The sequence below is a fragment of the Solea senegalensis genome, linkage group LG14 (assembly GCF_019176455.1).
Source record: "Solea senegalensis isolate Sse05_10M linkage group LG14, IFAPA_SoseM_1, whole genome shotgun sequence".
Classification (NCBI taxonomy): domain Eukaryota; kingdom Metazoa; phylum Chordata; class Actinopteri; order Pleuronectiformes; family Soleidae; genus Solea; species Solea senegalensis.
In genome coordinates this window covers 13,267,716-13,285,984 of record NC_058034.1, presented here as the reverse complement: position 1 = coordinate 13,285,984, position 18,269 = coordinate 13,267,716, and the positions used below count along the sequence as shown (strand labels likewise).

Below are 18,269 nucleotides of genomic sequence, written 5' to 3'. Positions count from 1 at the left end.
ATAACAGCAGAGCATCACTAACTACAAGTTAGTAATGGTTTGCTCATTTAAAGAGCCATAAATGACAGTTTAATTTATTTTGAATCCTATTATCCTCTCCATACATCCTCACATGTGCTGTACTCCCAGTCAGACCGCAGATATCTGTGTCCAGTATATATTCTCCTGTAAGTAGCTTGATTTATGCATCATAAAAATGTTAATACATGCAGTTTTTTTTTCATTCCCATGAGAAATGGGAATGCATTATCCACTACTCACAGTGATTAACCATAACATGAGAGTCCTCAGCAAAATCCTTGTGTTTTTTTTGCCAATTTCCAATTTTCGTCAAAAGCATTTTGAGAGTTTACCTAAACACCAGGCTGTCTATAATCAATATCAGGGGCCACTTCTTACACCAAAGTCCACACTTCCTGAGTCACTTCAACCACCAGTATTTGCAGTCAAATGAGAACACTGTCCAGTGTGCATACATATTAATGTGTCAAACATACATCCTGAGGTGTAGGATGGCACTGGTCCCCAGACTCGGGTCCTTCCTTTTACATCCTAACTTAAGATTGACATGTTTTTTTTACATGCTCTGTGATCCTCCATTAATGTTTTATGAGCAGCAGCCTGTGTTTCATGGCCATGTTTCAACATGAGCCTATAGCGTCCATAGGGATTACATAAACATTGCTCCATCCAAGTTGAAAGGTTTAGTATGAGAATCGTGTTGCGGTCTTTTTTTTTTTTCTGGCAATGAATATAAATTTTCTATAGAAAGGGTGAAGGAGCTCCTAAACGAGTCAGGCATCCTCATCCTTGTGTGTATTTATTTGTCTCCTGGATGCAAAGACACGAGCCAGTTCATTGTGAACAGATGCATTCTTTAGTGAATCATTCACAAAATTAAAGGAATCCCTATCTCTTGTAATGGGCAAAACTATAAGAAATCATATCTCTGTCCAAACTCATTTTAACAAATTTGGTATATGTATGCCAAATCAGACACTTTACCATCAGCCTACATTTCATCTGGATCTGATCCAGATTATGGATTTAGTAGGAACAAAAGTTCAGATGCGTACTGTATCTCAGCAACATCTTAACAGATCAGGATGAATTTTGTCCTGCTTATGACGGTAATAGCTATAAGCAGGCACAATTACAGAAAGTCCTCTGGATAAGGTGGATCAAAATGTAAACATTTCATAGTGATTAAGGACCCGGGGACTGTATTCAAATCTATAGAACAAGTACATCCCCCCAGAATATGCAGTTGGGATTGACAGAGTACTCTTGCTCTGTGTGTCTGTTTGTGTATTTCTCTCTGTTTATCTAAATGTGTGTGTGTGTGTGTGTGTGTATGCATGCATGCGTGCCCATGTATTTGTTATCTCTTAAGGACCCTTTGGCATAAATACTGACAGTGGCAGAATCTCATTTATGTAACCCTGGATTATGGTTTAACATTTGAATCATGGTTAGGTTGTGGTTAGGGTTAGGCTTTGAATATCGTAAAATAACTTGTTGTTGTGGCGCTCACTATAAATAAAGCAATGTATAGGCACTGACAAATGCAAATATACTAATTGGTTCTTTGAGAAACTGCAGCAGGTCAGGGGATAACAGCTGATGAGGTCTATGATAGACCAGGAAATACACTGTGTTCAAGTCGTGGCAGAAAAAACAGGAAAGGGAAAACAAAATCCTCCACCTGCTTACTAATTTGTTCTCCGATTCACTGAGAGTCCTGTGTATCACAGCAACGGAGAAGCGGCGAGATGTATAGGTAAAATGGTGACTGCTCAGGCGTAAAAAATAAGAAGCTTGCAAAAATATAATTAAATGTTAAATGTTAAGTTGCATACATAGAAATACTATTGTAAAATAATGCAATTGCAAAAGTGAAAGTGTGTAGTTTGTTGGTGTAATGTAGTCTATGTAAAGTGCAGTACATGAGGTACATGGGGGGGGGTTGTTATTGGGAAATTGGCAACCCTAGTTCACACATGCAAAAGAATGGGGCCACGTGTGTTCCCAAAACCACATCTGATACATCCTGGATAAATTGGGTGTATTTGGATCACACTGGAAAGATGTTAATACCAAGCCTGAACTTTAACTGCCCAAAAGCTGATAGTCATGTGGTGATACAAAGCCAACTTGACCTGAGTAATCAAACTCAGAATGTATTTGGGTTGGGTTGAAGCCTGACATGGTCTATAGTAGTTAAATGTTGAAATATGGCCGCTGAAGCCTCCTTTGTTGAATGAGGGATTTAAAGTATCACAGAGGCTTAAGAGAGACCTGTCTGTCACAGTACTCTGGCAGACAGTCCTGACTGGCAAATACTTTTGTACAGATTACCAGCTAAGCACAGCAGTCTGTGAGGGGAAATCAGTACAAATAGAATAAGCTGATTCACGCTAACACTTTAAAGCTGAAGTGATTATGGGGCTTCTAGTGAAATAAATTAGATTGATGTTCTCATATTTGGCTTTATATAGTATGTGTCTCAAAGTGTCAGACATTTACAGTACCTTTTGAGAAAAGCAGCTATTTAATATATTTCCACAGCTTCAAAAATAGTGTCACATCAATTGGCGCCATGTGTTTATCATACATACATCATCCTTCGTCTTTCAGTGAGAGAGCAAATAAAAATGCCTGACTATTCCTTTAACTTTAACGGCAACAGTGACACAATCTATCATCAATAGGAAACTTGATTGTTTCGATAAGAAGTCAAAGTGTGAAAGTAATTTCACACTTTGATTATCCGTACAAATGTGATAAATATTAATATATTACACGCACAAAGACATCATTTAAAAGCAGACTATAATTAGATCAGTGGCCTGCACGTTTGTTGTGGAGAAACAAAGGCATTTTCATGGTTGTAATTATGAGGACTTTAGAATAAGCACAATTATTCAGTGACCTGAATCTGAATTTGCCTATTTACAGTTTTTGGGCTTCAGGAGTTAGATCGTGTCTAGAGCTACGACATGTTTATTAGGCTGGCAATGACTTAATGTCACTTTTCATTTTTCAAGTCTTTATCAGCCACTTTGAGAACATGAGAGGGTTATAAATGCACCTCCCGGAGACACCCCATGGTGTGTGTGTAGTTATACTGATTTTTAAAATCAGATGATTTATGTTGGCAATCATCAAAAAAATCTCTCGTCTTAGACATAGCACTGCTGCAAAGACAGTGCAGGCTGCTGCAATCGAGACAGAGAGTTATGAGAAGCCGTAAACACGGCAGATTCTATAAATTACTTTAAGACAACATCAGGTTGCAGTTTTCTGTGATATTATGAATAGCTGCCAACATTACCCATTCATTATAAGAAGCAATGCCCATAGAGTATGAAAGCCAGTAAATAGTGTCAGCTGAAATGGCAGCCATAAAATTGAAGACCTACGGCAACATTTATAGGTGTTAGCTTAGCTTATCCAGAGTATTACATCTGTAGTGCTAATGATCCTATTACACACTCAGCCTCGGTGTGTGTGTGTACTTGTATGCGTTACCTCTGTAGGACATTTCTGGCATGAACACTGACCTTGTCAGGACAAGTAGTTGTTATGGGTATCAAAACCTGGTCCTAATGAAGCAGAACCAAATTTCTCAGCAACTGATTAAGGGCTAAGATTTGAATTGTCATTAGGCTTAGGCATTAACTGGTAATGGTTAAGGTTAGGGATAATGGGGGGTATTGTGGTTCGTATAAATGTAGTATAAATAAACTGAACAGGTAATTACATCTGTACAGGTGATCCATCTCAAACAACAAAGGCATGCATTATTGTCCAGACTAATGATAAGTAAAATTACATTCGTAATGGAGCACTGCTTTCACATTTTCCTCTGCAGCATTCATGGGACACTAATGAAATAATCCATACTGGATTTCATGTGTCATTGCTTCTACATCAGAAAGCTTCTTGGAGATTAAATACTGCCAGGACATGGCTCGCCCAGACTGTCAGTCATTTTAATCTGTGGTGTCAAACAAGATTCTGGTGAATGTTGAAGTAAAACAGAATTTCCACAGTATAATTACTGTACACAAAAGCCTTTGACATAAACAAGGCTTTTTTATTGTTCTGGTTGGTAGTAGTTTGTTGTATTTTATTCTTTGCAAAATGGTGTGTCAGAGAGGATGTGGAGATGTGACAACCATTATTCTAGGAAAAAGCAGATCACTTCTCTTCGTTGTGTCTGGGACGTTGAAACCTTGCAGTAGGTGTGAAACGGTCAGCAGAACAATAAGGTAATAAAGGTCTCTTAGCTTCTCAGAAAAGGTATCATAGCAATGTCACATGTTTATATATCTAGGCAAAAAGCAAAGACAGCATAGAAACAGTAAGAACATAATGCAAGATAAAATATTTCCATTACACTAGATACAATATTTACATAATGCCCTTACAGTGACTTCCCATGATACATTTTATATTAACTTAGTTTTTTGATGATATGATTTCAAGTGTCAGTTGATCAAAGGTTGATTTTTGACACCAGCTGTTTCTCCCCAAAAGAGTCCCAAGTCTGAAGATGGCCAAAAACTGGTCAGAAAGTTCAGACATTTAAAAACATTCTTTCAGCTTTTAAGAAGTTCTTACATTGAAGAAGCAGACAATTATTGGTTTCTTAGATGACAGATTCCTCATTATAACTAGCTGACTGTACACAGTGACTCTGAAGGCAGCAATTTAGGAGAAAGACAAACAATCTTCAGTGAGACAATCTATTGAGTCAGAATAAAGCATTCTCAGTGTTTCTTTCACACACACACACACACTTTCAAGCTGAAGCAACATTGCATAACTTTTACTCATCTTCAGATTTGCATCAGTGCCTGTAAAACCCACCTCTTAGATTAACTTTGCAGAAAAAGCCTTAGTTTGGAAGCTGGGATGATGTAATTAAAATGTCTGAGCCTAGAGATATAACTAACATTTAAGTCCTCTGCCACCACCAACAACTATGATTTCAAGATACCATTTGAAACATGCCACTGTAAATCTCCTCTGTGAATAATTAATATCTTCCTGAACAGTCACATGGATGACGCTGCTCTGTTAGTGGAGTTAACAATTTGAGACACTTAAGTCAGATGTTGCTAATTCATATTCCTGTCTTAGATATTGCACTGTGTTTGCCAGGAAAACAAAAGTTGTAAAATGTAATTGAACTACTCAGAACTATTACTCCACTCTGCCAAGTGCTGCCAACACATTTATAAAAATAATAGAAAATTACGAGCCAGTTTAGGGGGGGAAAAAAAAGATTGACCCAAAATAAGCGAGCAGCCTGGCACAGACTGTGAGCCAGCACAAACTGACTGTGTGCCTGGTGGAAAATATCCTTGGCACTGGTGGCTCCCACAATACCTGCGCATACGGCATAGAAAGAACATCCAGCACTGCCCAACTGGCTTCATCTGCCATTCAAGAAGAAAAATGAAAAAAAAAACTAACAAATGTTTATGCTGAGCTTTTCCGATTCATCCTTGGCCGTTTGAAGCCACTTTGCTTCTGGCAGCGCTTTAGAAAAACATGTTGTTCATTTATACAGAGCAAGTCTAAGCCACTGAGTGGGCTCAGGTGGCATTGGGGAGTTTATTAGAAAACATTAGGCTTTCAGAGGAACTCTGGGCACATGCATTTTTCTGGCGTGTGGAAAAAGCTTAATAAACGCAGCCAAAACGGCTTCCAGGTTGGTCTGAATGTCCTGTCTAAACTGGAGGCTTCACACAAATGGATGTGACAAAGTGTAGTCTTCTCTCCCTCTCTCTCTCTTTCTCTCCCCCCTCCCCTCTCTCCCTCTCTGGTCAGCAAATTTTAATTACAGAAGGACAAGTCCATGGCTGAGATGAAATATGCAGTCTCCTGTGACAGTGGTCATTCTGTTACATCCATTCTTCTTCAGATGATTAATAGAGTGTGTTATGTACAGTCGTGTGGCTGTGGGTAAACTGTGAATCTATGAGTAAAAGGCAGTGGATTCTGCAGTCCAGCATTTGTCGAGATGGAATGAATGACAATATAGGCTGGCTAAATTGATTTGACCTGTTATATAAACATTTTTTTACTGTTATGCAATGTGGCTGTGCCACTTGTCTGTGGTCTGTGGTTGGTGTTCACAATGAAGCCTTAGTCTATAAGTTTCCGTAAGTTTTGCATAAATTAAATCAAAATAAAACAAAATAAAGGGAGGCAAAAACAGACCAAAGGCAGGAGGAGAGGATTAAGACAAAAACAGGCGAAAAAAACAATACCTTAAACACTTGGAACTGGAACTGGAACAGGAACATGAACATGAACATGAGCATAGGGAGCAGGAAAGCAAAACAGATCCAAGTATAACACAACAGATGAAGCAGAGATGCAGAGGGAGCACAGAGACTAGAGCCCCGGGCATCATGTCTCAGTTTGTCTGCACCATCATGTTTGCAGGAAATGTTTCGGCACTAGTGCTGGATTCAAGCCGGCAGTTTACTGTGCAGTTTAAATCCACGGAGATCAAGTAATATAGTTCAAAACTTGACAGACTGAATATATCTGACCCTGAATAATATGTAAAGTATGTAAACAAAGCAGAGTGAACATTATTCTACCATCGACCACAGTAGTCCAACATTTCTGATAAACATCCCCTCATTGCCACAGCAGAGTTTAGCTGGATTCTCAAAATATTCAAACATGTTTGCAACAGATTTCTGTGCCAACCAGCCATGTCGACTGTCTGGTGCAGACTCAGTGAATCATGGGTAAAAATCAACTATCTATTATAACTTTGATATGATATCTATGATAACTACAATTATCAACTTATCACTATTTCAAATTACAATTATATTATTATTACGTTGTGTTTGAAAAATTGTAATTGACCCTCCCAAAAAGCTCCTGTCCTCAACGATAATAGCCAGAACTAAGTGAAGAAAAATTCGGGCTCCTCCTTTATTCTCTGATGATGTTGGGCTACATATATGAAAGTGACTAATAGATAGTGTAGAAAATGAAACAGCAAATTATACAGTCTGTATAGTGTGCTCTGTGACATAGTCTGTCATCATATTGTGGACAAATACTGCCGTGGACAACCATGCTCATCATTGTTTACAATTAACTGTCTACATTGTGCAGTGACCCTCGTCTCATCACCATAGTCTTGTGAAAATGTCCCAAGTTGATGTTTTGTTGTGGGACAGCACCACACACTTTAGTATTTCCATCGTCATAAGATAAAGTCTGTTCTATAAGATGCCCTGGACTAAAAAACACTGAGTTGACCAACTGTCCTGACACAAGTCATTGTTGATTTCACTGTTGTAGGGGAAAGACTCTAGGGCTGCAGATAAGACTGTTGCCATGGTCCTGAAGGAGATACCAAGTAAGGCGTCATCAGAAGGGAAGCCCCTCCTCACTGTGACTACCAAGGTGGGCAGAACCATTTCAGAAACCTCCCCACCCTCCCTCCCTGCCTCCAAGTGGAACGTCCTCCTCTGCTGAACATACTGAAAAAATAGCAAAGCTTTCAATGTCCCATGACTGACCTCCGCTGTCTTACTTAAGCTTTATGACTGCTGTATCCAACAGTGACGCAACAGTTATTTAATTTCCAGCTGCTCTATGGGGTATAAAACCCTTCTACAGCGTCACTCCATTTACAACAACAGTGAATAATGCGATCAAGACACAGCCTCAAATTGCTGCAGTTATCAATTATCTTTTTTAATTAGTCTTTGAATGATTTATAGTGCACTTCTACTCACCATATAATGTAAGTGTGGAACTGTATGAGGTTGATTTAGCAGAAGGTCAACACAAATTCCTAATCAGGTCAGAAAAAAAGCAAAAAAAAAAACAACTCAAAAACCTTTTACACCTCATAAGCAGCTAATCGTCAGCACAAACATTGAATTAATACATTTCCAAAAATGTCATACCACAAAGCATGACACTGAGCTAAGGTGTATAAAATACTGCAGCAAACGGCTGTGCTCGCTTTTTGCTTCTCTTTTGCTGATGTTAGAGCAGTTTTGTTGCTCGGTCATTTTTTTTACTCTGTGTGTGTGTGTGTGTGTGTGTGCGTCCTCTTATATCTGCCTGTGTTTGATTATCCTGTAGCATGCTTTTTACAAGTTTGTCTGCTTTAATAAGCTGAGGTAAAGTTACCACTAAAGTTGAGGGGGTTTTAAAATGGTGGTTGATGGTATCAGTCATGCTGGTGAATTTGATGCTGCTTTATATATAATAAAAAAACAACTTCTAAATATAGATACGCAGTGGCATCCATCTGACAACAGACACCACTGACATACAACACAACCTGACACAAATGTCATTGTTACTTCTCTGACATTGGATTGTTACTGCATGTCACCGCTGTGAAAAATAACGTAAATGTACACTTTCTTCACTTTTTTCCCCTCCATGAGCAACAGTGGTTTGAGGGACACCAGTAGTGCTGCTGTGTTTGAACCGTGTGGGATTGCACTGAGATTGAAAATTCTCTAGCTCATGGGAATTCAAATAATGAGTCTCATTTTGTTGAAAATACACACAGAGACCTGCTCATGCACTGATATCTCCATCTAGCACAGAATGTACCAGACATGTTTAAAATTACATTACCATCAAAATGAATTATCAAAAATAAATCTGACCATTTATCTTAAAGTGGATTTGTGTGGAACTATTTTAAAATTCAGTGATATATCCTACTTTTTTTATTTATTAATATATGTTTATTTCAGTCATGTCAGTTAGATCAATCGTCATCACACATCATCTTAATGTAGTTCACACAATACACACAACCGAAAGGGAAAGCGGGAGAAGAAAAAGCTTATCTAGTTCCGCCCCCATTACCCACAGAATACATACATATATTTTCATCATGCAATACATCATTTTTCTTTTTCTTATGACATTTTGACAAAAACATGTTTCAGCAGCAGGTAGCACTCAGAGATGTAGTCTAGCTCTAGACAGTCAATCAGACTCCATGTATGTCTGTACATGTGTCCATAATATTCCGTCGTGAGTGACAGTCTCGATTTGTTGCCTGGCATGTTACAACGTCCCAAAGTCACAAAGTGATCCAATCAGTAGAGGTCAATTCATCAGGTTAACTATTAACTTGGATGGTGTGAGAGCCCGTTTTGTTTTGTTTTTTTTGTTTTTTCATCCATAATTTGACAACATTATATGTCTAAAATTCATTCTCCTGTTTTACATTTCATGAAATTGGTTTGGGCCACATGGCGGAGAGGTGGCTAGCACTGTTACCTCAGAACAAGAAGGCCTTTCTGTGTTGAGTTTGCATGTTCTCCTTGTGGCGTGTGCGTTTTATCTGTGTTCTCTGGTTTTCTACCACAGTCCAAAACATGCAGAGGTCAATTGGACACTCTAAAGCAGGGGTGTCAAACTCATTTTTGTTCAGGGGCCACATACAGCACAATTTGAGCTCAAGGGGGCCGGACCAGTAAAAATAGCAAAATAATAAAATAATAACCTATGAACAACAAGAACTCCTTTGTTTTTTCTCCTTTGTTTTACATTTACTGAAGGATAATTTTACAAAACATGAAATTTCTTGAGAAATAAGTGCAATTTCAACAATATCATGCCTAAATTTACTATTTACACAGCACACTGGATCTATAAAGGCACAAACATTTAGTCACGGGTATCTGGAGCATTTGACATTACGTTTAGATTAGTGTGAAATTTTAACAAATTCATCCTGCGGGCCAGATTGGACCCTCTGGCGGGCCGGTTCTGGCCCCCGGGTTGTATGTTTGACACCCCTGCTCTAAAGTGACTGTGGGTGTGAATGTGAGAGTGAAAGGTTGTTTGAATCTGTATGGTGGCCCTGTGATGAGTTCATCACAGGGCCACCATACAGGTTAGTATGGTGTCTTTGTATGGTGACCTGTTTGGGGTGTACATGTCCAGTCAGTTTTTTTAAGTATTAAATAATGTCTGAACTGAGTACAGCAATCCTCTGGACTGCAACTGTAGTGTCTAACCAACCACAAAATATGGTTTTCACATGACCAGATATTAGTCTTGACTGGAGCCATCTCTGGTGGCTGAGGTGGCTGCAGTTCGAGAGGCACTATGTCCCAGTTTGATGTCACTTAGTAAGTGACAGAGGCTAAGTGGCAGACTGTGGCTCCTCACGCCATATGTCAAGCCTATTTGTAAAGTGCAATACGTCTCAATGGGCTTTACAGAGTCAACTTTACAAACTCCCTGAAAAGTTCAGGGAAACATGGAAACCAATGGAAAATGGAAAAAAAAAATGCAGCGTGAAAAGAGACATCAACAAAGAAAATTCATTCACTGTCACTGGTATGATACAGTAATCTGTGAATATTGCCCTTACTTTACAACCACAGATAAACTGAATTCCAGAGTAAAAGAGCTGCAAATAATGAAACACTAAACCAAAGGGAACTTGGGGATGGTATTACTTCATCTGACACTGATTTCCTGCTGAAAGGAAATGCCTTGTGATAGTCTATATCTTTTTTGCCGCAAAAAAGCAAAACCAACAGTATTACCTGTATAGCTGAAGCTGAAGCTTATTCTTCTCGGCCAAAGACCTAATTAGTCACATTGTACTGGGTGACATGTTCTTTCACAATAAAATTTAAAATTGCAGTTGCCACTTTAGAACTTCTCTTCCACAACTGTATGCAGCTGTTTCAATTTGAGATTGAACTCCAGTCCATGGGTGTGTCCTCAAGTAGCTTCAATGAGGTTTCTGCTGGAAATTGACTTAGTGGTTAAAGCATTGTGATTGACACAGGTTTGACACGTTAGACTTTTATTGCCTAGCCCTTCACTACTTTACTAACACGTGCATATTTGAGTTGAAAACCACCAGTACTAAAAACATACCTATGTATTCAGGAGTTGGCCAAAATGACCCATAGTGACATTTCAGTTGGAGGACAGGTTGCTCGATTTACTAGTGCCTACTTGTGCTTCCGCCTTGCTATGGTATAATATGCATCAGCTATTGTTTACAGTATGGGAATGTTGCCGCCAACATGATATATAAACACAGAGGAAGTCATGTGGAGCTGACATGCTTAATAGATATTGTGTGAACTCATTTGGCAATGGTTTAAACATACAGCACAATATATTGTTCTAGAATATTAACATACCTTTTTAGAGGTATATAACTGTGACCTGATTTAAAAGATGAATGTCTTGAGTGTAAATGGCTTTGGGCCATGTGCTACAGACAGGTCAACACAGAGAAACAGATTACTATAATCAGGATGATTTTTTCATGTTCATTGTAAAATAACACAGAATAAAACTAATCTTACACCACAAAAGGAAATGACTAATTTTCAAGTTTGCAGCATTAAGACTAAATGTTAAGCCCTTTCTGCTGACTCATAAAATACCCAGTGAACTCGAGTGTGCAGGCCCATGGGAGCACAAACAGCTCATTGCCACCAGCATTAACAACTCCTACTCCTGTAAAACAGAGAAGCTTTGAGGATTAGTGATATTAGAAAATAATTATTTTCCTTATTATAAAATATACAAATGGGGAAGCTTTAGAATTACATGTGATTTAATTCTTGATCATAACATGGAAATTTCACATACATAAACCTTGGCTGTAATTCTTCCTTCAGACAATCCCTAACTTACCCTCCAGGTTATATCTAACACAACAACTTTTATTCTTTTACTTTGAACCCATGTTTCCCTATGTCAACTGTTTTTACCTCCTGTCCTCCACTGCCCTCAAGGTGCTGACAAGATTAACTTGAATACAGTTCCCTTGACAGCATCTTCTAAGAGACATCTTGGAATCAAGCCCAAGTGGCACAATTAACTCAAGTTTTCCATTACGTAATTTTCTAGATTACTTGTTAAAGTACTTGTAAACAAATCGCCAAAGTGTTTTGCACTGGAGAGAATGAAAAAGGTATAACTTGGGGTGAACAAAGAACAGAAAGGAGACAGCAAGGGGAAATGGCAACCTCATTGTAGTGAGATTAATGGGCAAACAGAAAGCTTTTCTCTTGGGTTAAGAGTGAACCTATAATTGGCATTTGTATGCCACTTACCACCGAAAAGCCTGACGCATTTCCCAGATGAATGAGGTAGATCTACTGTCCCCATTTTCCGGATGATTGGAAGAGGAAAATGCCGAGGTCTCCTTTTTTCAAACCCATTATTTAAAATTGGCCCCCACGGCAATCACAGGAAGTGCTTAGAAGAAAATCTACACTGATCGCTTATGGTTCGCTGCAGATAGCACAGTGTCCAGGCACACTGTATGTGCAGACAGGACCATGATCTTCACTGTCATGAATCAATGTGAAGGCGTAACTGATCAAAAGTGACTGAAACGTGAGCTTTAAAGGAACTAAACATACAAATCAGACTGACTGTGTTCTTATTATTAGACATGACCTACAACAGTTATTGGCTTTATTTAGTGAAAGAGTCAACAGCCACACTCCTGTGAGGTCACTGACACATAAAGAACTATTGCTGGATTCTAACATCATGATGTTATTGGAAAACTTACTATCTTATTTTACGCATCAGTTCAAATAATCAGTTAATAAAAATAGCCCTAACTAATTGCTAATCACTTCACCTGTCAGTGCACAGTGTTTGCATATTTGGGAGCATACCAATCAGTGAGCTGAACACCACTCATTTTCAGTTGTTTGAATGTTTGTAGTGTTTGGCTAAAACAGTGACAGTAAAAGAATATTATTTAGTTTGAGGAAGGCTTTCTTCAGTACCACAGTGAAACAGGGGAAGCTCATTTCAGGCCCATGTATTTATACATAAATTCTTACATGAATGAAACAAATAACTAGAACAAGGAAACATGAAATGCTATAATAGCATTTTTATTTACAGTGTATATGTACAAATGAAAATGGGCTATATTGACGACCAGCTATTTGTCTATGGACTTCATCCACACAGCACAGGAGGTGGAAAAAGCTCCGCTGTTGTTTATGTTTTGGCAGCGCTGTCAATCAAAATCATAATGCACCCGCCCACTGATCCAGTAACTCCCAGAGAAGCTGAGCTTCCGTGGAAGTGAAAATTTCTGCCGCGTTTGTCCAAACCTATTCTGTGCTATCCCATAGAGAACAGTTGAAGCTGAGCTTCAAGTGGTTTTAATGCGGAGGCTGCTACGGGAATATGAACATCACGTAGGAAGATCGGTCATCCATGGTAAACAGCTGATTCTTAACAAACTATGTTCTAATCATGTTCTAGCGCTCGTTAAGTATTGAAATATAAATACAACACAGTACATAGTTCATGACAGTTCAGTGGAAGCTGAGCTTCCTTTACTGTCTTAGAGCAACCCTTATAAAAAAGAGGAAGTACTTAATAGCACACTTCTCCCCCCTAGAGCTGGATATGTCAGTTAAATGACTTCTACCTACATAGAGTTTGAGCTGACTATAGATAAAAAAATCATAATTAAAGGAGCATAACTCGCTTTAGATGACACAGTTCTTCCCTTGAAAGCAAGTGGTAATGTGAAAGGAAGCATGTATTGTACTTGCCACACTGGCAAGTGTAACTGATTTAACAATAGTGAAACCCCCACTCAGACTCAATTACAGTTTTTCTTGAACAAGCACATAAATCATTCAATAGATTTGACCTTTAACAACAAGTCCACCACGGTGTACTCTCATTCTATGATTTGTGGCTAGAGTCCAGAATGGGTGCAGAACGCATGTGCTGGCAGTAGCAGAGGGTGAAATCAGGCTACTTCACACTGTGCAACTTCCCACGATACAAAAACTTTATTCTGACACCAGAACAGCACAGACTCTAATTATCTGTGCTGGGTCAGCATTTTTGCTGCACAGCACAGACTCTCAGTCAACAAAGTTATGACCCTTCTCTGGATATTATTTGTTTGCATAAACTTATGAGTTTATTTTCTCTCCTCGTTTACAAGAAGTAAATAATTCATAATATTCAGCTCGTTTTCTTTGGACCAATTTAACAGCATAAAAATACTCTATTATCTTGATAATTTATGACCACATTAATTGCTAAAAATCTTACAAACAGAAATGATGTAGTTTAGAAATTCATTTCAGAAAACAGTATAGTGCACGTATTAATCAAAACATGGTAGAAAGTGTTTGTCTGGCAGTGTGGACCGCGGCTCCCTAATGGGATGAGCAGGTCCTGTGGGTGGGCTGTGAGTGGTCATACCGTTGGGAAATGGTTTTGTTTGTGACAACTGTCGTTAAAATATATGTTGCAGTAACACATGCCTTTATCAACGAACCAACTCAAGTGGAATCTTGTAGTTATGTTTGTGTCATGGTGCCAACCTGAAACCTGAAATAAATGTATCACTGACCAAAGCTTTGATTTGGGCAGCCCATGGCTAAGTGGAAATGGAACTTGGCTTATAACCAGAGAGTTGCCAGTTCAAGTCCCCATCAGGTAAAAAAAAAGGGCTGGGGTACCCCTGAGCAAGACACCCAAACCCCATTGCTCCCTTGGCGTTGCTCCTGATTTTAGGAAGGTTTCTGGTAGAGGATGGGTTAAATTCAGAGAAAGAATCATTGATCGTCCCATCCCAGTGACATTCCTGCGATGTTCACAGGGACTGATCTGTTTTATGTCAAGGCAGACGGAGGCAACAGCAACCTTTCGCTAGTGAGGTAAGAGTATAACTGAAAACACAGAGAAGCTCCCACAAAAAGTTTCAGAAGTAACTTCGACTGCTCAAAAAACTCAAGGGCATAAAAACTTCTTAGCCCCGTCTGCCCCTGCTGCGTAATCACAGATGCTCACAAAAACCAAACAGAGGCGGAATAACAACGTCAACAGCAGCAAAAATCACCAGACGTTATGCACTATATTACTTTTTAAAGAAGTATTTATAACAGTGAGGATGTTGGCAGCCACTGATGTTAGGGAAGTTAGTCTTGTCCTTGCCAAATCAGACCATCCCAAAGCCACAGGGAAACACTGGATGTACTTTGAATGTGTGAGTGTGCTGCACAGTGTAGATATGCTATGGAGACAACATCAATGTGAAGCATATGGCTGGTTTTCACAGTCCACTCCATGCTCGGTAATTAAACTTTTAGCACCTTCATTAAAATTCTGATTGCAAGCACGTCCTAGAGAGCAACAATGGAAATGTTTTCCTTTTTATTTACATGTTACACAGGCTGACAGCAGTGTCTGTGGCACAGACCTCTATGGCACAAACCTCCAAATTATGACACAGTGGTTGACAGATTTCTGACCAGCTGCACCCACTGTGTAATGGCTTCAGGCTATCAATAATGAACCAGAAAAGACCTGCTCTGCAGCTGCACTGGCAAGCCTGCAAATTGGTGCATCATGGGCATGGTAAATATAATTTCCCATGAATTGGAAGGTGTTATAAGCAATAATTGTAAAGCATTTACCTTCCAGGAGACACTGATTGTTTTTTTTTAGACTGGTTCTCTTTTTGGTGACTGTTATTATTGCATGCAGTGGAGCAGGAAGAACACTCAGGTGTGGTTTGTAGAAAGTAATAGTTGTTTACTGATTAAGAAAAAAAGGTTTAGTACAAGGGCAGGCAGTCTGAATAAGCAAAGATACACAAATCACAAGTCTAGGGGTCATACACTGGACACTAAACATGAAAAAGGCTGGAAGGTTATTTGGTAACTGAACAGACTGATGAATACTGCAGGTGTGGCTAATCGAGCACAGGTGAAAGTAATCAAGCTGGTGGGTGTGGAGGAATGACAGAAAGTAAACTGATCTGCAGCAAGAGAGGAATGTTTAGTCGAAGGATACATCTGGTGAATCCTTCACAGCCGACCTTATTCCAGAATTCTTTGTGCGCCAATTCATCTGTTTTCAAAACTTTTTTCATTTATTCTACCACACAACATGACACAAACAGGTGTTTTTTTGCAGCAACACCACATGATTTAACCTGGAGACAAAGACAACAAATAAACAAAATAAAAATCTAATATTGACAGGGACTTACTAACTCATTCTTCATATTATTTAAACAGGCTTTAGTTCTGAAGAATGTATGTTGCTGGATAAAAAAAGGAATTGCAAGGAGAACAAATGGGGTTACCAGATTTATCTGACTAGTTCAACTCAGAAATCTGTGGAGACATAAGTTTTGCTTGTAAAACATATTCCAGGTTAGTTACATATTCTTATTGATTGGAGAGATTTAAAGGGAATTATTTGACTTGTCCATGATTGTCTCTCAACCTGAAATACATCACATGCTGGCTTCTGGGTTAATGCATCACCATTTACTCAAGTATTACAAAAAAAAATATACATGAACAATTAACAAATTATGAAACTGGTACAACACAAGAGCTAAAATACTACTATTAGTTCTACAACTACATTGAAAAATTAAACGTGTTTTTAATATTTCTATTTTAGATCAGACATGATTATTTTTTGTGTAATAAAGATCTTAGTGTTAGTGTTAGTTCAAGCAAGACAACATAACCATAAGCCCCAGTCACTCACACACCAAGATGGTCAATTTAAAAACTACTTTTCTTCAGATGAAAATTGATGTGGATATCTAGTAGGCTAATGCTGTTAATTCAAAGGTCCAAATCTTGACAATGTAGTGTTGAGTATTTGAACTATACTATACATATTGTATTGTATCAAAACTATGTGCATCCACTGTCTCTTTGGCACCAGCTACTGCCTTTGATATTTACCAGGGTCTGGTGTACCATCCTCTTTTTGTTTTTTACTTTCTTTTTCATCTCCAACCATCCTTTTCTGACTAACCCCATGCCCATCCCTGACATGAAAACCGGCTCATTCAAAGTCGAGGGGAGTAGAGAGCAGAGTGGATGGAGGGCGTTGTGGAGAGTAGAGAACGGAATGTGTGAGTTGCATTGATTGAGTAGAGTAGCGGGAAGAGAAAAGTCCTCAACGTCAAAAAAAAAAGGCTATCACACTCAAAATGGCTACATCTACATTGTACAGAAGCCCACGTCCCCTGCAGTGCTCCCTGTCCACTCCATCTCCACCCCTCTCACTCACAGCTCCCTGCACACTTCTTGGCACTTTTCAAAATCAGGCATTGTATGGAGTTAGTCTCAGATCTTTCATCCACCTTATTCCCATGGCACATGATAATGTGCATATGGGTGCAGCTTCTGGCGCATCCTGTCACTGAAGCAGAACCAGCATTTTCTGTGGTAATTGGACACTAAACACCAAGAGCAACTGTGAAATTGAACATGTTGGAACATCATCTGTTATGATGCCTTCTTCTACGCAGTACATTTTGCAGTGTAACACCAAAAGTAACAATTTAGTCGGATTAGGACAGGATACAGTTAGTGTTAACATAATTAAGTTAAAGGCCACATAGACCGGAAGCTCCAATTAACACTGCGTTTGTGTGTGTGTATCTGCGTCATTACCTCGTTTATGAAATCCTAACCCTGTTTCAGAACAAACAGTTCAGCCACTGCTGAGAAAATAGTGTTGTATTGTTTTCCTGGGCTCTGCGAAGCGGATCGGCACTTCCTTAATTTGATGTCGTCATCAAAAATCCTCACCACTCCTCTCACCACCGTAGCGCCTCCTGGTGCGGGCACTAGTCCGGGCACATCCGGTTGCGTACATTCAACCGCAGAAGAAGAAGAACTACTCTCGTTGTAGCTGCTGAGATGCAGAGCATCCACCCTGCCAGAGGGGGAGCTGTGTATCTGAGAGCTGGCCTATCTATTACGTCACTTCCAGGTACCTGGCCAATCACAGGACAGTGGGAAAGCTCTCGTTGGCTGGCCAATCACAACACAGTCCACGCTCTGGGGGTGTGGTTTTGGTCTGAAACAGCACGGCTGAAGAGAGCGTCAGTGAGGAGATATTTTGATCAGCTCGTTTGCAGCGATTAGGAGGTTTTTAATCATGAAAACAAGTTAAGTAGACCTCCATAACTAACATATATATGTGATACAAGCATTCTATGTCGCCTTTAAATATCAGTAGTTAAATTGCTGCTTTACTGTGTGTAAGTATCACACTGGAACAATGTGATTGTTTGCGAGGTGTTTCAGTATTTACACAGCAGTAAGGTCAGTTGAATTGAATTGAATTGAATTGAATTGAATGACTTTATTCCTCCCCCAGGGGGGAAACACACATTCACAACAGCTCAGTTAAGGTGAGAATCGAATAAAAGAAAAAAAATAAGAATA

The 18,269-nt window shown here is 39.2% G+C and overlaps 1 protein-coding gene across 1 annotated transcript in view; it reads left to right on the top strand.

The window, feature by feature from the left end:
• Nucleotides 1-18,269, top strand: part of pex5la (peroxisomal biogenesis factor 5-like a) — a 69,948-nt gene that overhangs the window by 23,584 nt on the left and 28,095 nt on the right. The window contains exon 2 of the mRNA XM_044043535.1: nt 7,345-7,449. Within this exon, the coding sequence (XP_043899470.1) occupies nt 7,345-7,449 (105 nt within the window). The remainder of the gene's footprint in view (nt 1-7,344; nt 7,450-18,269) is intronic.